We start from the raw sequence: 15,737 nt of genomic DNA on the forward strand, positions 1-15,737 counted from the left end.
ACAAAGAAACATAGAGAAAAGTATCTATTTTCGCTACAGGCTGAAAAGCTTGGAAGTACTTTAAAATAGGATAATTCCATAACGTATTACGAACCTACCCCAAAAAGTTACATATAGGCCACATGCAATTTTTATGCATTACCGTATAACTAACTGCAGCCATTATGCCTCATTGGGTTTTTGTCCCTGTCCTTTGCTGAAATGCAGGGTAATATACAAGAACACATTTCACTAGTCACTGATCTCCCTCTAATATCTTTTTCTAAGCATTCTGTATGAGCTTTTCCTACTCCATTTTCCTCCTGATAAGCCATTACAAGGATTTCCACCCCTCCCCCCCCATGTTATTACAGCTTACAGGCACTATCTGATTCAAAAGTGAAAGCTACTTATACGCTCTGTTGATAGGAAACTGCACATGTGGAAAGTTACGGCCTTGGGAGAAGCCATCTGAAGACCGTATGGCAAGGTGGAACCTATTCCATGCATATGAGATAGCTAATCCATCCCCATTATGTGTAAAAATGCAGTCTCTTCTAAGGATGTACAAGCTTCAATAGGAAATGAAAAACTAAAATTTGAACCAGTCAGTTATATATGGGCTAGGTTTGTTTTTGGTCTCAATATTTTTTGTTAGTGCCCTAAATTACTGAATAAATTATGTCCCTTTGGTTATTTAAACAAGCGAATGAGGTATGTGCCATGTTTTTTTCCTGTTTTTTTGATGCCAGTAGCAGCGAAAATGGGGGCTTGACTTACTATACCTTTTATCTGAGCATTGGTCCTCTCATACTTCATGATGCTGCTCAGAAATGAGATTGTTAAACATCAGCAGATGGACTGTAGAGGGAGAATGGGGTCAGAATTATGCCGAGTGCTTTTGATGAGAAAGTACAAATGTAAATAATCTTTATATATTCTGTTTAAAATGAAACTTATATGGGACTTGGAATAGTGGCCAGCTGTAAAATATGCTTAGATATTTATAGGTATTCCCAACATTTAAATTAGTAACAAGCATTACCCTTGTAATATAACTGAGCCTTTGAATACAGCAATAAAAGAATAAGTGACAAAAACAAGTAATGAGATTCACAATTTGCAGCGATCTAGTTGTAAACAATCATATGCCATCCATAATACCTCCAAAGAAGATTTCTCCATATTTACCTAAATTAGCTCTAAGTACAATAAAGGCACTAAAAGTTAATCCTGCTAAAAATGTGCAAATACTGGAAGCTTGATCCAGACAAAGCCTTACTCTGAATTTTTATGGGGAGCTGTAATGGTTTTGTAAATTAATCAATAACTTGGCTAAATTATATTTGCTCAGCTAATTACTTTTTCCATGTCCTATAAATTACCACTGCAATGGCCTACAAGCAAAACCAGTCTTGTTGCTTGTATCATATTTTAGGTTTCTTGCTAGTATGCCATTAAAAAGCTTGTTTATTTGTTGTGCTATATGACAACAATATCGTTCTGCGCTTTCTGAGCCCCAGCCAGTGGGGAGCTGCACAGCTGTTTGAAAAGCAGTGAGCCAGTAAATATTAAAATCCATTGTAGCGGTACCAGAAATCCCCATCTTCATAGCCCTTCTATGGGGTCCTCACTGCTTCTCATTAAGGGCTTAATCCCTGCAGCAAAACCCTTTAATTAGGGGGCTTTCCACTGACTTCATTAGGCCCTGGTTTAGGCTGGGAGCCTGCTATACTCTCAAAAACACAACTGTAGGAGAATGTAAATTATGGTGCTCAGCTTATATTTTTGATGCCTGCCTGAGGAGTAATCCTGATTAGAGAGCTGGGAGAATGCTGTGTATGTAATAACAAAGGTCCCAGGGTCAAAATGTTTACTTCCATTTACAAAACTGAATTCTTACTGCATGACCCAGGTAGTTAGGAGACAAATTCCATTTTTTTTGTTTGTTTAATACAATTTGACAAAGTTTAGACAAGAAAGCTGACTTAAATTGCAAACTCTCAGTGGTAGAGTATACCTCAAGGCAGAGGTGAATTAAGGCTAATTGGAGCTTAGAGTCATCGTCATTTCAGAGTGTCCTCCAAGAACTTCTCTCCACGCACTTAACTTTCCGGATGCTCCATTTTGAAATTCTCATTATTTATGACCCAGAATAAGAACCCTGGTATGTAAGATGCTAGGCAACATATTCTGATTTCAGTCATAGTGATTCAGACTAGCTCTGACACTAAAATAATTTTAAGATAAAAAAAAATCAGTAGATTCATCTTTTAGTGGATTATTACCATTGTAAATGACACCAGAATCTGGTGCAGACAGTGTCACATCTATGTCCCCACCCACAGGTGGATCTAGGGATTCAAAAAGGGGATTATGGGAGATGCCACCAGTGCTGCAGGGGAGGTTGCAGCCCCCTTTCCCCTGGGCAGGCAGACCACACTATGGCAGGAGCTGCCGGAGACTTTTTGGAGTCTCTAAAGCAGGTAAAACTTTTCTGCCCACCACTCTCAGCACCCATTCCTCTCCAGTGCAGGCACCTCCTCTCCCCTCCCTTCCCCCTCTCACCTTCTCCAGCAGGGATTGACTCTGGTTGCAAGAAAGGGGCAACCTGCCCATCATTACTGCTGTTCTCAGCTGACCAGGGGCTGGGAAGCCTGAGAGTTTCTCTTGCCCCGCTCCAGCTGAGGGTTTCCTAAGCAGCAGCATTGGGCTGGACTTGGGATAGCAGCAGCGGTGGTGGGCAGGTCCCTCCTTCCAATGCCTGCTCTTGGATCATGGGCACACCTAGGGGGAGCAGCAAAGCAGGAATGCCTGGAAACCCACTGCTGCTGTTCTGACCTAGCGGTGGGGGAAGCCCCAGGCTCTGCTCTAGTTGAGGGCTGTGAGGACTGGCTGCATGGAGTGCAGGGTTAGCAGCACTGGTGGGATCAAGGCCTGCTCCCTCCCCTTCTGCTGCATTTCTCCCACTGGCTCAGAGAGTCTCTGGCTGCAGGGAGCAGCTGAGCAGAATGCCGTGTGGGGCTGGGGATGACTGTGGCAATGGGCAATCCCCACCTTCCAGGCTGTCCTGCTCCCTGCGTGCCCCCAGGTGTGCCCTGTAGTCTGGGGAACCAGGCATTGGAAGTGGAGGGGAGGGAATCATCCACTGATGCTGCCATGACCAGCCCTGCCCAGCCCTTTAAACAGCTGTTCTCCACTCTGAAGCCCTCAAGCCAGTGGGGAAAGTGCCATGGAGTAGAATGGAGCAGGGACCTGGCACTCAGTGCAGCTGCTCCCTGCAGCCCCTGCTGGAGTGGCCCTGGAGCTTCCCCCCCACCTGACCCTGACATATGCAGGGTCAGCTGGGGACAGCAGCAGCTGTGAGCGAGTCCCCCCTTCCTTATGTGCACCCATTTGGGTGTCCCACTCCAGCCCAGAGCTGCAGCTATACTCAGACACAGAAGGAGATCCAGGCAGTTGGAGATGCAGGGAAACAGAGCCACTAGCGTATGACCTTCACTGTGGAAGGGACATGTGACCATAACGCTACACCACCCTGGATCTGCCCCTGTCACCACCTACCCAAAAATATCATCTCCCAGGAGGCAAGGAGTTATACAGAAGAGACAGCTACTACCCAAGAGCTTTCTGGTTGCTTTGATACTGCCAGTAGCTTGCTGTTGTGAATGGGGCTGCTCCACTTCTGACAAGAGGTACTGTACTGCAGAAACAAGGACCCTTCCAGAGAGGGACAGGTGCTGGACTCCAGAGGAGAATGGGGTGGGGTAATTGAAGAGAGCTAGGACTTGAATTAACATCAGAATGACATTAACAAATCAGATTATTATTAAACCATTCCTATACACTGCTAACAGAAATCACAAAAATGGATTCAGACAGGCAGAGAGGAGGAACTGTAGGCAAAGAGGATGGCCATCAGGGTAAATACTGGAGAAAGGCACCCCATGCCACTGGGTTAGGGGAAATGCAGAGGTAACAGATGTGATTTAGAAGGAAGATAAAAGGGAGTGATGAAATTGAAAACTTGTTTGGCAACAGACCAAGGAACTAGAGGCTGGATCAGGTAGACAAGGCCATTTGGCAGATGGAAAGGTTATGCAACATCATAAGGGGCAAGCCACAAGACACCTGAAAGCATTGGTAAATAGGAAAAACAAATGGTACAAAAATGAGGAAAAGATGTGTAGAGTAAATAAGAGGAGCACACAATCCTTCATGTGCATTGTTAAGTTTTCTGTAGGAACTTTAACTTAGGTTTTTGCATAATTTGTTTTTCTGGCTTAGTATTCAATTATTGCTTTTGTATTTAACTCATGCATTTTTTAAAAGAAAACAAGCAAAAAGTGAGAAAAAATAATAAAAATGGACAATAGACTAAAACTCTGAGCTCTACTGTATTCAATTGTAAGCCTGTAATGCAAGGTAATGTGTCAGTCTCACCATATGGGCCAGTAGTCTATCATCATTTTCAGATCATTTCTGGAGCTTCATTCCTTGTGTAGCGAAAATAGATACTTTTCTCTATGTTTCTTTGTTCCTTGTTTTAGTATTAACCCCTGCATTCTGTAACTTTCCACCCACATGGTACAGGATGGCCCACTACGCATGTCTTACATGTTGCCCAGGTTTTGTTTTGTAATGACCAATCAAAATGTAACACGCCAACTAAAAATTGCTAGCTCAATAAAAGCAGCGCGCGCGCTTTGTTTAGGGTCGACACTGATTTGAGCAACAAGCTCCTCTGTCGGCCTGCTTGCAAGCAATAAAATAGAGTTGGACCCCGCCTGAAAGTGTGACTCTCTTCTAGAGGTGAATTGGACTAGCCTCCAGGGGATAAAATCAGCAATTTATGCAACACTTGTATTCAGTATCAGAGAGAACAGGCCAAATTCTTTATTCACTTATGCTGATGTAAAGTCAGCAAAGCTTGCTTTCTCTACTGGACATTGCCTGAATAGATTTTTACTGATATTTTCTGTTGATTATGTCTTGCAAAAAATTCCTTTAGTGCTAACGCTTTCCAGGTTTACTCTCAGTCCAAGGGTAAATTTCACAAGGAGAAATCAATGTAGTTACTTTTCAGTTAGGATGATTAAATAATCATTCCCCCACTTTTTTTTAATTTGGAGAACTCAGAAATGGTTTTACTTCCCACTGAACTAGATCTCTCCGTGGGATAGTCTCTGGACTCAATTTCATATGGGAAATACCTTTCTATACTAGCTAAAAATGCTATTTCCTGTTCCTCATCATGCAACCAGTGAAGGATGTGAATAAGTACACGTGAGTGTCTCTGAACTCAGTGGGAATTTGCATGCACCTAAAGCTATGTGCAAATGCAAAGAGTAGCAGTATTGAGGCTTACTATTTTTCTGTGATGCACCCTTGATCGTCTTTTGCAATTTTGATTATTCTTTACTGAGATATCTCTGTTTTCAGATCAGTGTCACACTTTCATTTTCCTTTTCATACGGTTTATTCCTTGATCCCATCACAGCAGAACTTTCCTCAAAGCTTCAGAAAAACCATTAGGATCAAAGGAATACAAAAAACCCCCAGTACTTTCCAGACTAAAAGCAACCAGCCCTTTGGGAGGCAGTGTGCATCAGCTTTCCTTCTGACATTTTTGCCATCTTTTTCTTTTGGCATGTTGGCGAATCAGACTTTTGATGCAGATGCACTGTTTTCTACTCATATATAGTCCTGCAGCCCCCATATCTGTAGGCTTGTACATGTAAGCATTGCATGTCCTCTTCCTACAAAGACTGGACTGTTTCCATGGTAAAAGTAACATTTTTAGATAATGGCAAGAGTTAAACATGAGGTTGCTTTATTTCAGAAGAAGGTTAAGCACAAGGAATTTTTCTCAGCAGGTATATTTATCCTAAGTGGCTTTTGCTGGTTTACACATACCCCGCCCCGTCTGTTGGTTTGGAAAGTTGTTACACTTGATTGCTCAGTTTACCTGTTTGAGTCAGTGGGGGCAGTGGAATTTTTAAGGACAATGAAACGCAGCCAAGTACTAGCCAGCATATGCCAGACTTCAGCTGGTTTGAAGTAGCAGAGACCATCTCTGAACGTTCCCCTACATTTGCAAGAGTTACGCTGCAGAAGCTTCTCCTCAGCCACTCGCTTTGGTCGGCAGTGAACCTGCTTTAAGGAACTCATTGCTGTGTGCTCATCTGAGAAGAAAATATGGTCAGTGGTGCACTGCAAATTGCTGGACTAGTTGTTGGAGGCATTGGCTTGGTGGGGACCTTTGCAATCACTGGTATGCCTCAGTGGAGAGTATCTGCCTTTATTGAAAACAACATTATAGTGTTTGAGACAATCTGGGAAGGGCTGTGGATGCAATGTATTCGGCAAGCTAATATCAGGATGCAGTGCAAAGTCTACGACTCTCTTCTGGCTCTTTCACCCGATCTACAAGCAGCTAGAGGACTGATGTGTTCTGCTTCTGCACTCTCATTTCTGGCTTTGATGATAGCCATTATTGGCATGAAGTGCATTACCTGTGCTGAGAACAATGTACGAGCCAAAGGTTATATTCTGCTGACCGCTGGAATCCTCCTCATCGTGTCCGGTATCGTGGTGCTCATTCCTGTGTGTTGGGTTGCTAACTCCATCATCAGAGACTTCTACAATCCAGCTGTCAACGTAGCACAAAAACGAGAGCTTGGAGAGGCCCTTTACATAGGTTGGGTATCTGCCTTCTGTCTCATTGCTGGGGGAGTTATATTCTGTTGCTTCTGCCCTTGCGAGGGGAAAAACAGACGCTACAGGTACTCAGCGCCTTCTCAGCAGACACGCTACAAAACTTACACGGAAAGGAAAACAGAAAGTTCATACTCCAAAAGCCAGTACGTCTAATGGCTTCTTCATTTTTTAGGTCAGCAAGTCAAGCTATGTGACTGGACTTCAGGGTCTCCACGAACTGCAAGTAGGCTAGGAAAACATTATTTGTATTCCATACTGTAACTACAGAAGGTACCACTGAATTCATGGACTGTAGTTAAATTTGTGAATCCCACTGTAGTTACTACTGCAACCAAACACAGTGTATTTATAAAGTTTTATCACAGGAAAATAAATCATACCCTTATCTTTATAGTGGTTTAAAGGTTTAAAATTGTTTTAGAAATATTTGCATCCTTGCCAAGGTGAATGTTTAAGTGCTCTCCCATAGATATTTTGACTATTTAGATTTAAATGGTTCTATTTCAGGGTTGTATTTCATATTGCACATGTTACAAATGGGCTTAAGTGACTCCATTGTGATAAAAAATCCTGATGATTTGCTATGAAGAAATGGAGCAAAGCAACCTTTTGGGGGGGAGGGAATGGATGATAAGACTTAGTAACAGCAATATAATATGCTGAATCCAAGATGAAGCTTCCCCCCAGTGCTGATTGGGGAAAAGAATAAGAGCAGCTAAGGGATGCATGTACTGTCATTTTAAAGAAGGGTAAAGTGAAAGGTTTGTTCATCAATGTTAAGAAGGCACAAACAATTGAAAAATATCCTTTATTTCAAACAGTACATTTAAAAGATCACATGCTGTTTTGTATTTACCTGGAAACGTAACAACCTACACCCCTGTAATCTTTTAATAATAAATTCATATTTGCTTTTGAAATATGTGAAGACCAGCATGGTCTACATTCTTGTCTTTCAAAAAACAACAGGATTAAAAAAAACAACAGGGAGGGTCCTCAAGTGCTAGAGCTTACAGCATTCTTAGAACAATATTTTTTATTGCCACTGTAAAACATCAAAGCATTTTTTATGAGAGTATTTAGTACTTTCTAAAGAGCTTGAACCAGCAACAACTCCTTTGGGGGCAGACTCTTGCACCTAAACTGAATGCCTGTCACCTCATTGTGGCACAAAGGCAAAAGAGGATTAAAAGAACAATATTTTAGTGTTTCACTCGCTGTCCATTTCAAAAATCAAAATAAGATTTTAATAATGTGACTGTCTGCCCCCTTAGGGAGAACAATGTAAAAGGAATGAAACCCACATAATCCTATGGAAGCCAACTGCAATTCCACATAAATGATTTCAAGAAATGACTAAAATTAAGAGAGAATGATAACCTTTTAATGGAATTTGGAAACCAATGAATAGGGTAAAATCCTGGTCTCACTGAAAGAATGGGAGGCTAGCCATTGACTTAAGTGGGAACAAGATTTCACCTGTGGAGATTAATAATAAAGGATGAGAATCTTACTTTACAATTTGATTGACTGGTTTAAATATTTAAAGAAAGGTTCATGCAATCCTGTTTGTACTCTTACAGCTAAATTCCTTAGGTTATTTCTACCTGAAAATCAGGTACAGCTTCCAGTGAACCACAAGGAACAGAAATACTCAGACTGCTTTAGAGCTGTCTATTCAGTGCTTTAGGGCATAACTCAATTTGTGTCTAGATACATATATTTTAGATACATATATTTTTATTGTTCCCTATGATTCTTTAAAAATAATTTCTGAAAATGTACACATTCATAGATTCATAGATTGTTAGGGGCTGGAAGGGACCTTGCAGATCATCGGGTCTAGCCCCCCCGCCACTCTAGGCAGCAAGACAACTGGGGTTAGATGACCCCAACAAGGTGACTGTCCAGTCTCCCCTTGAAAACCTCCAGGATAGGTGATTGCACCACCTCTGGAGGGAGTTCCTTCCACAGTCTGGACACCCTGACTGTGAAGGAGTTTTTCCTGATATTAAGCCTGAAGCGGCCTTCCAGGAATTTATATCTATTAGGCCTGGTCTTCCCCGGGGGTGCTCTAGTGAACATTTCACCGAACTCCTGATGTACTCCTCTGATATAGCGGTAAACTGCCATCAAGTCCCCTCTCAACCTTCTCTTCTTGAGGCTAAAGAGGCCCAGGTCCCTCAGCCTTTCCTTGTATGGCTTGCCTTGCAAGTCCCTGATCATATGGGTGGCTCTTTTCTGGACCCCCTCAAGTTTTTCCACTTCCTTACTGAAGTGCAGTGCCCAGAACTGGACGCAGTACTCCAACTGTCGTCTCACCAGTGCTGAGTACAGTGGGAGTATCACTTCCATAGTTTTACACGAGATGCATTGGATGATGTATGCCAGTGTGTTGTTTGCCCTGCTGACCACTGCCTCACACTGATGGCTCATATTCATGAGATGGCCAATCATTACCCGTAGGTCCCTTTCAGCTGTGGTCAAGTCAAGCTGTCACACTGAGCCTGTATGTATGTTGAGGGTTGTTTGCACCCAGATGGAGCACCTTACATTTGGAAATGTTAAACTTCATCTGGTTCCGGTCTGCCCAACTCTTGAGCCTGTCCAGGTCTGCCTGTATCTGCAATCTATCTTCTGATGTGACCATGCTGCCCCACAACTTGGTATCATCTGCAAACTTAGCCAGTGAGCTTTTCACTTCTCATCCATATGATTGATAAAGATGTTGAAAAGCACTGGTCCAAGCATGGACCCCTGAGGGACACCACTGGCCACTTTGCACCAGGACGATACAGATCTGTTCATGAGAACTCTCTGGGTCCTACCCTGTAGCTAGTTTTCCACGCATATGTAATATGTATAACACATGTAATAGAACAGAGGCTAGTGATATTTCTACTGCAATATATATATATATTTGTAGACCATTGTGGATTTCCTCCATAGAACACAAAGCTATAAACACTGTGAGAGGTTTTTGCATGTTTTTCTGCATCAGAACTTGGTCCTTTCTGCATGTTCACCATTCTGTGTTATCCCACAAAACACATCATATCTGTTCAGGTCACTTTTGTAATTTGAACACAAGGTCTTACTCAAGGAAATGTACCTTTGATGTGTTTTAGTTCAAAAGTGGACTGCTGCCATTTTCTGTGTGCTGACATGCATTTTGCTAGCTATACAACTGCATGCATTGCAGTGTGGTGTGCTTTGCAAAATGCCCAGTGCTGTGGCACAAACGTGTAAAAATGCCCTATGCTCTTTAGCTAATGTGCATTAAAATGGGCTAATGCACCTTTTTCTAGTACCTCGCAATGGAGGGCGTCTATAAATGAGTGGCGAGGCTGCTCCAACACACTGTAATTATAGCTTGTTCAAGCAGACTCGATTAATCTGCTGGAACCTGCTGGAGATTAATTGAGTCTGCTGGAGTGTAGTAATTACCACGCTCCAGCAGACTCCAGCATCTTGCATATCAGTGTCCCCATGCTGAAAAATGGCAGTGGGGGTGCTTTAACTTAAGCTCATTCAATGAGCTTAAGTTAAAGTGTCCTGCTGCCATTTTTCAGTGTAGGGATGCTGATATCCAAGACGCTCCAGATGCTTTAATTAGAGTGGCTCCTGGAGTCACTCCAATTAACCCCCCCACCCGGAGTATGTGTATAAATGCCCAGAGGTACTAGTTTTAATGCACATTACCAAAAGTGCATTAGTGAATGTGTAGATGTGCTCAAAGAGATTTTTGAAAGCACCTGCAATATTTAGGGAACACGGCCAATTGACCTTAAATAGGGCCTTGTGGCTTTTGAAATTTTGCCCCAGAATCTCTACGCAAAAGCAGCTTACACTTTATTGTGTACATATTATATTAGGAAATACTTTATGTCATGACCAACGCTAATTCAGAAGAAAATGTCAGTTCCAGAATAGAAAAAAAAAATTCATTGCTTATTTACAGCAGATCTTTAATAAAATAGGCCGAGGGCCGAAAAGAATAGAAGCTGATACATTGCTGAGTCAGTAGCATGAGAAATGCTTGTCCTGCGCCAGTACTAGAATCCATGATGAAGCTTTTTTCCCCTAAGCTGATCGGGGGAAGAAAAGCTTGTTCTGGATTCAAGTAAATATGGTAAATGTATACTTCAAGTACCTATATTCTAAAATCTTGATCTAAATAAATGTCTTAAAACTATGCCTGAAGATTTTCCATCAAAACTCCCCCCCACACCTCAACTTTAGCTGTTAATTAATTCAATTTATCAAATAACAGATTTAATATTTAAAGATATATCTAATTTCTTAAAATATAAACAAAGACAAATATTTATCTTCTATCAACAGAGCTACCATAACCCAAATCAATGACCACAGAAGTCTTACATTCTTTTCTACTTCTATGTATTATTTGGTTTCCTGGCCTTTGCAGTTGTAATTCTTACAGCTGTGAGAAGATGAGTGGCCAATTTCCTATGACACTTGTATGTTGCAAAGTTCTCAGGAAAGTTCAATAGGAAAACTAAGGGATCATTTGATAATTGGCATCCTGTTATTTCCCTCACCATTCTCCCAAATTACCAAACTTCCACCAACATTGGCTGTTCCTCTACATAAATGCACTTAATTTTAAATGGGGTGAGATACCATCAATATAGGATTTAAAAATAATTTTCTTTTATTATTATGCATATGGATGTGTGAGAACCATTGTTTCAGATGGTCTCCCATTCTTCAGCATTTCTGGTCCAATATCATTAGCTCAATTTTGTGTTTTTCCTTCTACATGACTATTTCAAATTGTGCTATATAATACTGACAATAAGCCTGTGCGTTTCACAGGTGTGACTGATATTTTCTCAGATTCTGCCAGACTTCTATTCAGGCTTATGTTTCTTTGTTAATGCGTTGAAAAGTGTCTTAATGACAAGTATTGGAAAAATCAATTTGAATGTCACACATAGTATGCTGTGTTTCTTCAAAAGATTTAAATATATTTTCTTTGATTAACTGTCAAAAATGTATAATTCCAGTATGTTCCCAGATAAACTAGATTCCCCTAATAAGTTATTAGGATTAAATTCAATATTATTATGCAGAGGTGCTAAAGGAGATGGGTAGGAGCTTAATATCTTATATGTGTTCTCCCAGGTTTTCACTGTTGTTCTCATACAGTGTTAATAATATATTGAAACTGGTCTGGAAGATTTCTTTAGCCACGTTAATGTGTTAGGTTTGACAGGTGGATAGTATCTATACCCAGTGCTCACTGTGAATTGGTGTTCTAAGTTCACCGGCTTGGTAGTACTGTTCAACGTTTGGATGCGTCAGTACCCACTTTTGCTAAGGCCTTTGCAGGATGAAATTTTTAAATCTAGGTTTCTTATTTCCTCAAATACATTTATTTGTCATAGTCTGCCACCCATAGATGAGAGATCTGTAGGTATAATAGGTAGAGTTTGGCACAGAAAATTAATTCAAGCTAAAATATTAATTTTAACTGCTGAGATTCTATCTAACCACGAACATTTTTAGGCGTATTTTGATTATTTCAATCAAAGAAATATAATTATTTTAGTCATTTATCAGTGGCATTCATTGATAAGTTTTTTTTAAATGAAGCAGTTACCCATTTATATTTATAGCTATCTCTTTTTGTGTATTTGGTCCTACACCTAAGTTTAGGAGTTTTCTCTTTTCATAGTTAACTTTAAATTCTGAAAATTTGTCATATCTTATTATTTCCTATTGTAAGTCACCTGGCGTTTTTATTAGTTTTGTATTGAATAAGATAGCATTGTCTACTTATGATGCTGACTTACATACTCTCTTGTCCTATGTTTATTTTCTGTATATTTGGATTAGTGCTGATGGTATATTTGGATTATTAACTGATTGGACAAATGGTTCCATTACCGTAGTCATAGCAAAAAGACGGGGCAATAATGGGCAACCTTGATGTATACCTTTCAGAAGGGGAAAATTTTATGGTAAGTGTCTAATTACTCTTACAGCTACATATGGATTAGAGTATAGAGCTAATGTCTAATTTTGGTCCTAGTCTAAAAGCATCCACGTTTTTTTTCCTGCCAATTGGTGCAATCAAAGCCTTTTCAGCATCCGTTAGTAAAAATAATTCATTAGTTGATTCCGTGTAAAAAATTAGATCCAATACTCTGTGGACATTACCAGTCAACTGCCTATCTATTATGAATTCTGTTTAGCCTATATTAACATATTCAGAAAGTATTTTAATTGATTTGCTAAAACTGATGAAAGCATGTTTGTGTCTTAATTTAATAAAGATATAGGTCTATTTGAGGCACAAGTAGATCACCACTTGGCTTTGGGACTACTCTCCACATAACAGGGTCTTTTTCTCCTTCAATAGCTGATTTAAAACTTCTGATAATGGGTACACTGATTCTGCTCTAAAAAAATTGTAAAACTCTGGAAGAAACCAGTCCAGGTTTAGAGATTTACCATATCTGAGAGACTAAATTATGTCTAATATCTCTTCTGGTTTAATGTCCTCTTCTAAAACTCCTTGGTCCTCAGGTTCTAGTTTAGGCAAATTTGCTTTAATTAGGTATGTATGTATATGTTTAGGATTTGCTGGATCTAAAGAATAAAAAATTGTATAATAACCTGTAAATGTTTCATATATGGCTAGTTAAGCCAATTGCTGAGTCATCGGGAGATTTCCAGACCGGTGGTATAATTTCACTGCCATTTCATTTTTAAAATTTATTTGCTCATAGTCTGTCACTTTTATTTTCCTTTTCATAACATAGTTCTTTTGTGTACCCAAATGCTTTTTTCTACTCTTTCAGTTTGTAGCAAATTTAACTTGCTTTTACTTTTTATATTTTATATCTACACTTTCTGTGATTAAACTGGTGTAATTTTTAAATCTTTCTACCTCCCCAGCCAGGTTTTTCATTTCCTTGCTTCTAGTCTTTCTTAGGCGAGACTCTACTTATTTAGCTGCCTCTGATGACTTCCTTAAAAACATCCCATAAAATATTCTTTTAAATTTTATTTATATTATTCTCAGATAAATGCAGCTTTCCTTTCCATTAGTTTGGACTCTTTCCTGGTTATATAAAAGTGGGATACTCAGTCACCAAGTTTTCATTTTGTGTGTATTCTCCTAATCACTAATAAATTGGAATCCTGGTTTTCTCTGTTAAAAAATCCAAAGTTCTCTGACTAAAATCCCCTAAATCTGCAGTTTTCTGTGATTAAAATGAAATGCCATTATATATATATAGGTATCAGTTTAACACAATGTTTTACTGATGTATTAAAAATTTTAAAGCAATCTGGAAGCCTATTAGTGCCTCAATCATTATAATAAAATAAATTCTAAATACTTGTACATTTTGGTGTTTGATTTTGGTTTTTTTAATCATGGTCATTGCCCTGGACACTGATTATCATTGCCAGCCATAGTGTAGGGAGGCAGGGTGAGCATGGACAAAGCTGCCACATGTTTCCCCTTTGCTTGCCACGCTGCTCCTAAACAAAGGAAGAGGCTGGCCAGAGAGCAGAGCATGGGGCTGCCTTTTAAACAGGGCTGAAAGGTGCTGGCAACTGCAGCCAGAGCCTGGAGCTCCCTGGGGGAGGGCAGGGGTGCACAGGAGCAATGCACTCCTGTGTGCCCCTGCTCTCCTCCTGGGGAGCTCCAGGCTCTTGCTGAAGCTGCCAGCACCTGGCAGCCCTCTTTTACTATGTGGGCTGCATGGACCTGGCACCAATCTGTTCCCTAATTCCTGCATGTGTAGATACCTACCCAAAAACCCTTACTGGGTATGTCTACATGTGCATTTACACCAGCTTAAATATACTGCACAGTAAGTTACTGTGCAGCAAGCAGGAATAGGCCAGTGTCTATACGTGCATGTGTTAAAGCGCATTAACACTGTGTGTGGACTGAATTGGGAGTCCACACACAGTGTTACTGCACAGTAAGGCATCTACACATGTGTTATTGTGCAGTAACTAATTGGGCATAACTTTGATACCTGCATGATGCAAATCAAGTCAGTGTAAATTGACATATTTACTGCGCAGTACGGGTAAGCACGTGTAGTAATTTTGGTTACTGTGCAGTAAATGCGCATGTGTAGATGTGTCCACTGTGCAGTATCTTACTGCACAGTAAATCTAGGCTAGAGTAAATGCATGTGTAGATGCACTCTGTATTTCTGTTCTGTGTTTCAACATCTGTAGCTGATACTTCTTGTGCTTCAGAGTTGCCTTCTAGTGATTTTAATCTTCTGAGTACTCTGACTCCTGCCTTATCTTCAAAGGTGTATTGTTCTTCCTGGAAAAAAAACCTGAAGCTTAAAGGGGTAGCTCCATCTGTATTTTGTTTTTGTTTCTCTGAGACAGAGAAGTTGTACTTTTTTTCAGCTCATCTTTTCCTTAGAGTGGAGGATGAATGTTTTGCTAAAAAATCCACATTTTTTTGTAAAGCAGACAGTGTTTTCCAATCAGTTATATCTGAAACAACTAACCATGATGATTTCTTTTTGTGTGTGATACACTGGACATAAATGATTACATAGTTCAGGGATGAATAAGACCTTATTTACATCTTGCTTAGATGAGTGAAATTTTAAGATTTAATTCAGTGAATTACAATTCAATCATTAAGCCTTTGTCAGTTTTCAGGGTTTTACAAAATTCTCCCCATATTGCTTTAATGATGATAAAGCTCCATAAATGATAGTAATGTTGGGTGCACTAAGGTACACAAACTATGTGGCATCATATCAAATGTTTTATTGAAGGCCAAAAAGATTAGATCTAATGCAGTTCCCTGGACTTGAAAAAATCAATTATGAAAGGCAGATGTTAAATTAGGAAAGATTTGCTGTTGGGAGATCCATATTCTATTATATTCCAATTACTTCCATGGTTTTTTAAAATTTGATCTAGATCCTTTTATGTTTTTTAGCCAGTCTAACAAGTGTGTAGCTGCCTAGATTATCTCCCCTCCTTTTCTTAAATGTGCATGATATTCTCTAGGCAGG

At 40.0% G+C, this 15,737-nt stretch overlaps 1 protein-coding gene across 1 annotated transcript; it reads left to right on the plus strand.

Annotated features, from left to right (window-relative positions):
* Positions 1 to 5,907: 5,907 nt before the first annotated feature.
* On the plus strand, positions 5,908 to 7,680 carry LOC109303127 (claudin-8-like). The gene has a single exon (XM_019525225.1). It carries the CDS (start codon positions 6,178 to 6,180, stop codon positions 6,850 to 6,852), a length of 675 nt encoding a protein of 224 aa, XP_019380770.1. The 5' UTR covers positions 5,908 to 6,177; the 3' UTR covers positions 6,853 to 7,680.
* Positions 7,681 to 15,737: the final 8,057 nt, after the last annotated feature.

Source organism: Gavialis gangeticus, unplaced genomic scaffold (genome assembly GCF_001723915.1).
Source record: "Gavialis gangeticus isolate Ggan-Ray unplaced genomic scaffold, GavGan_comp1, whole genome shotgun sequence".
Classification (NCBI taxonomy): Eukaryota; Metazoa; Chordata; order Crocodylia; family Gavialidae; genus Gavialis; species Gavialis gangeticus.

Excerpts from the sequence above, each read along its gene's own strand:
- LOC109303127 (XM_019525225.1), top strand. The coding sequence starts at position 6,178 with ATGGTCAGTGGTGCACTGCAAATTGCTGGACTAGTTGTTGGAGGCATT.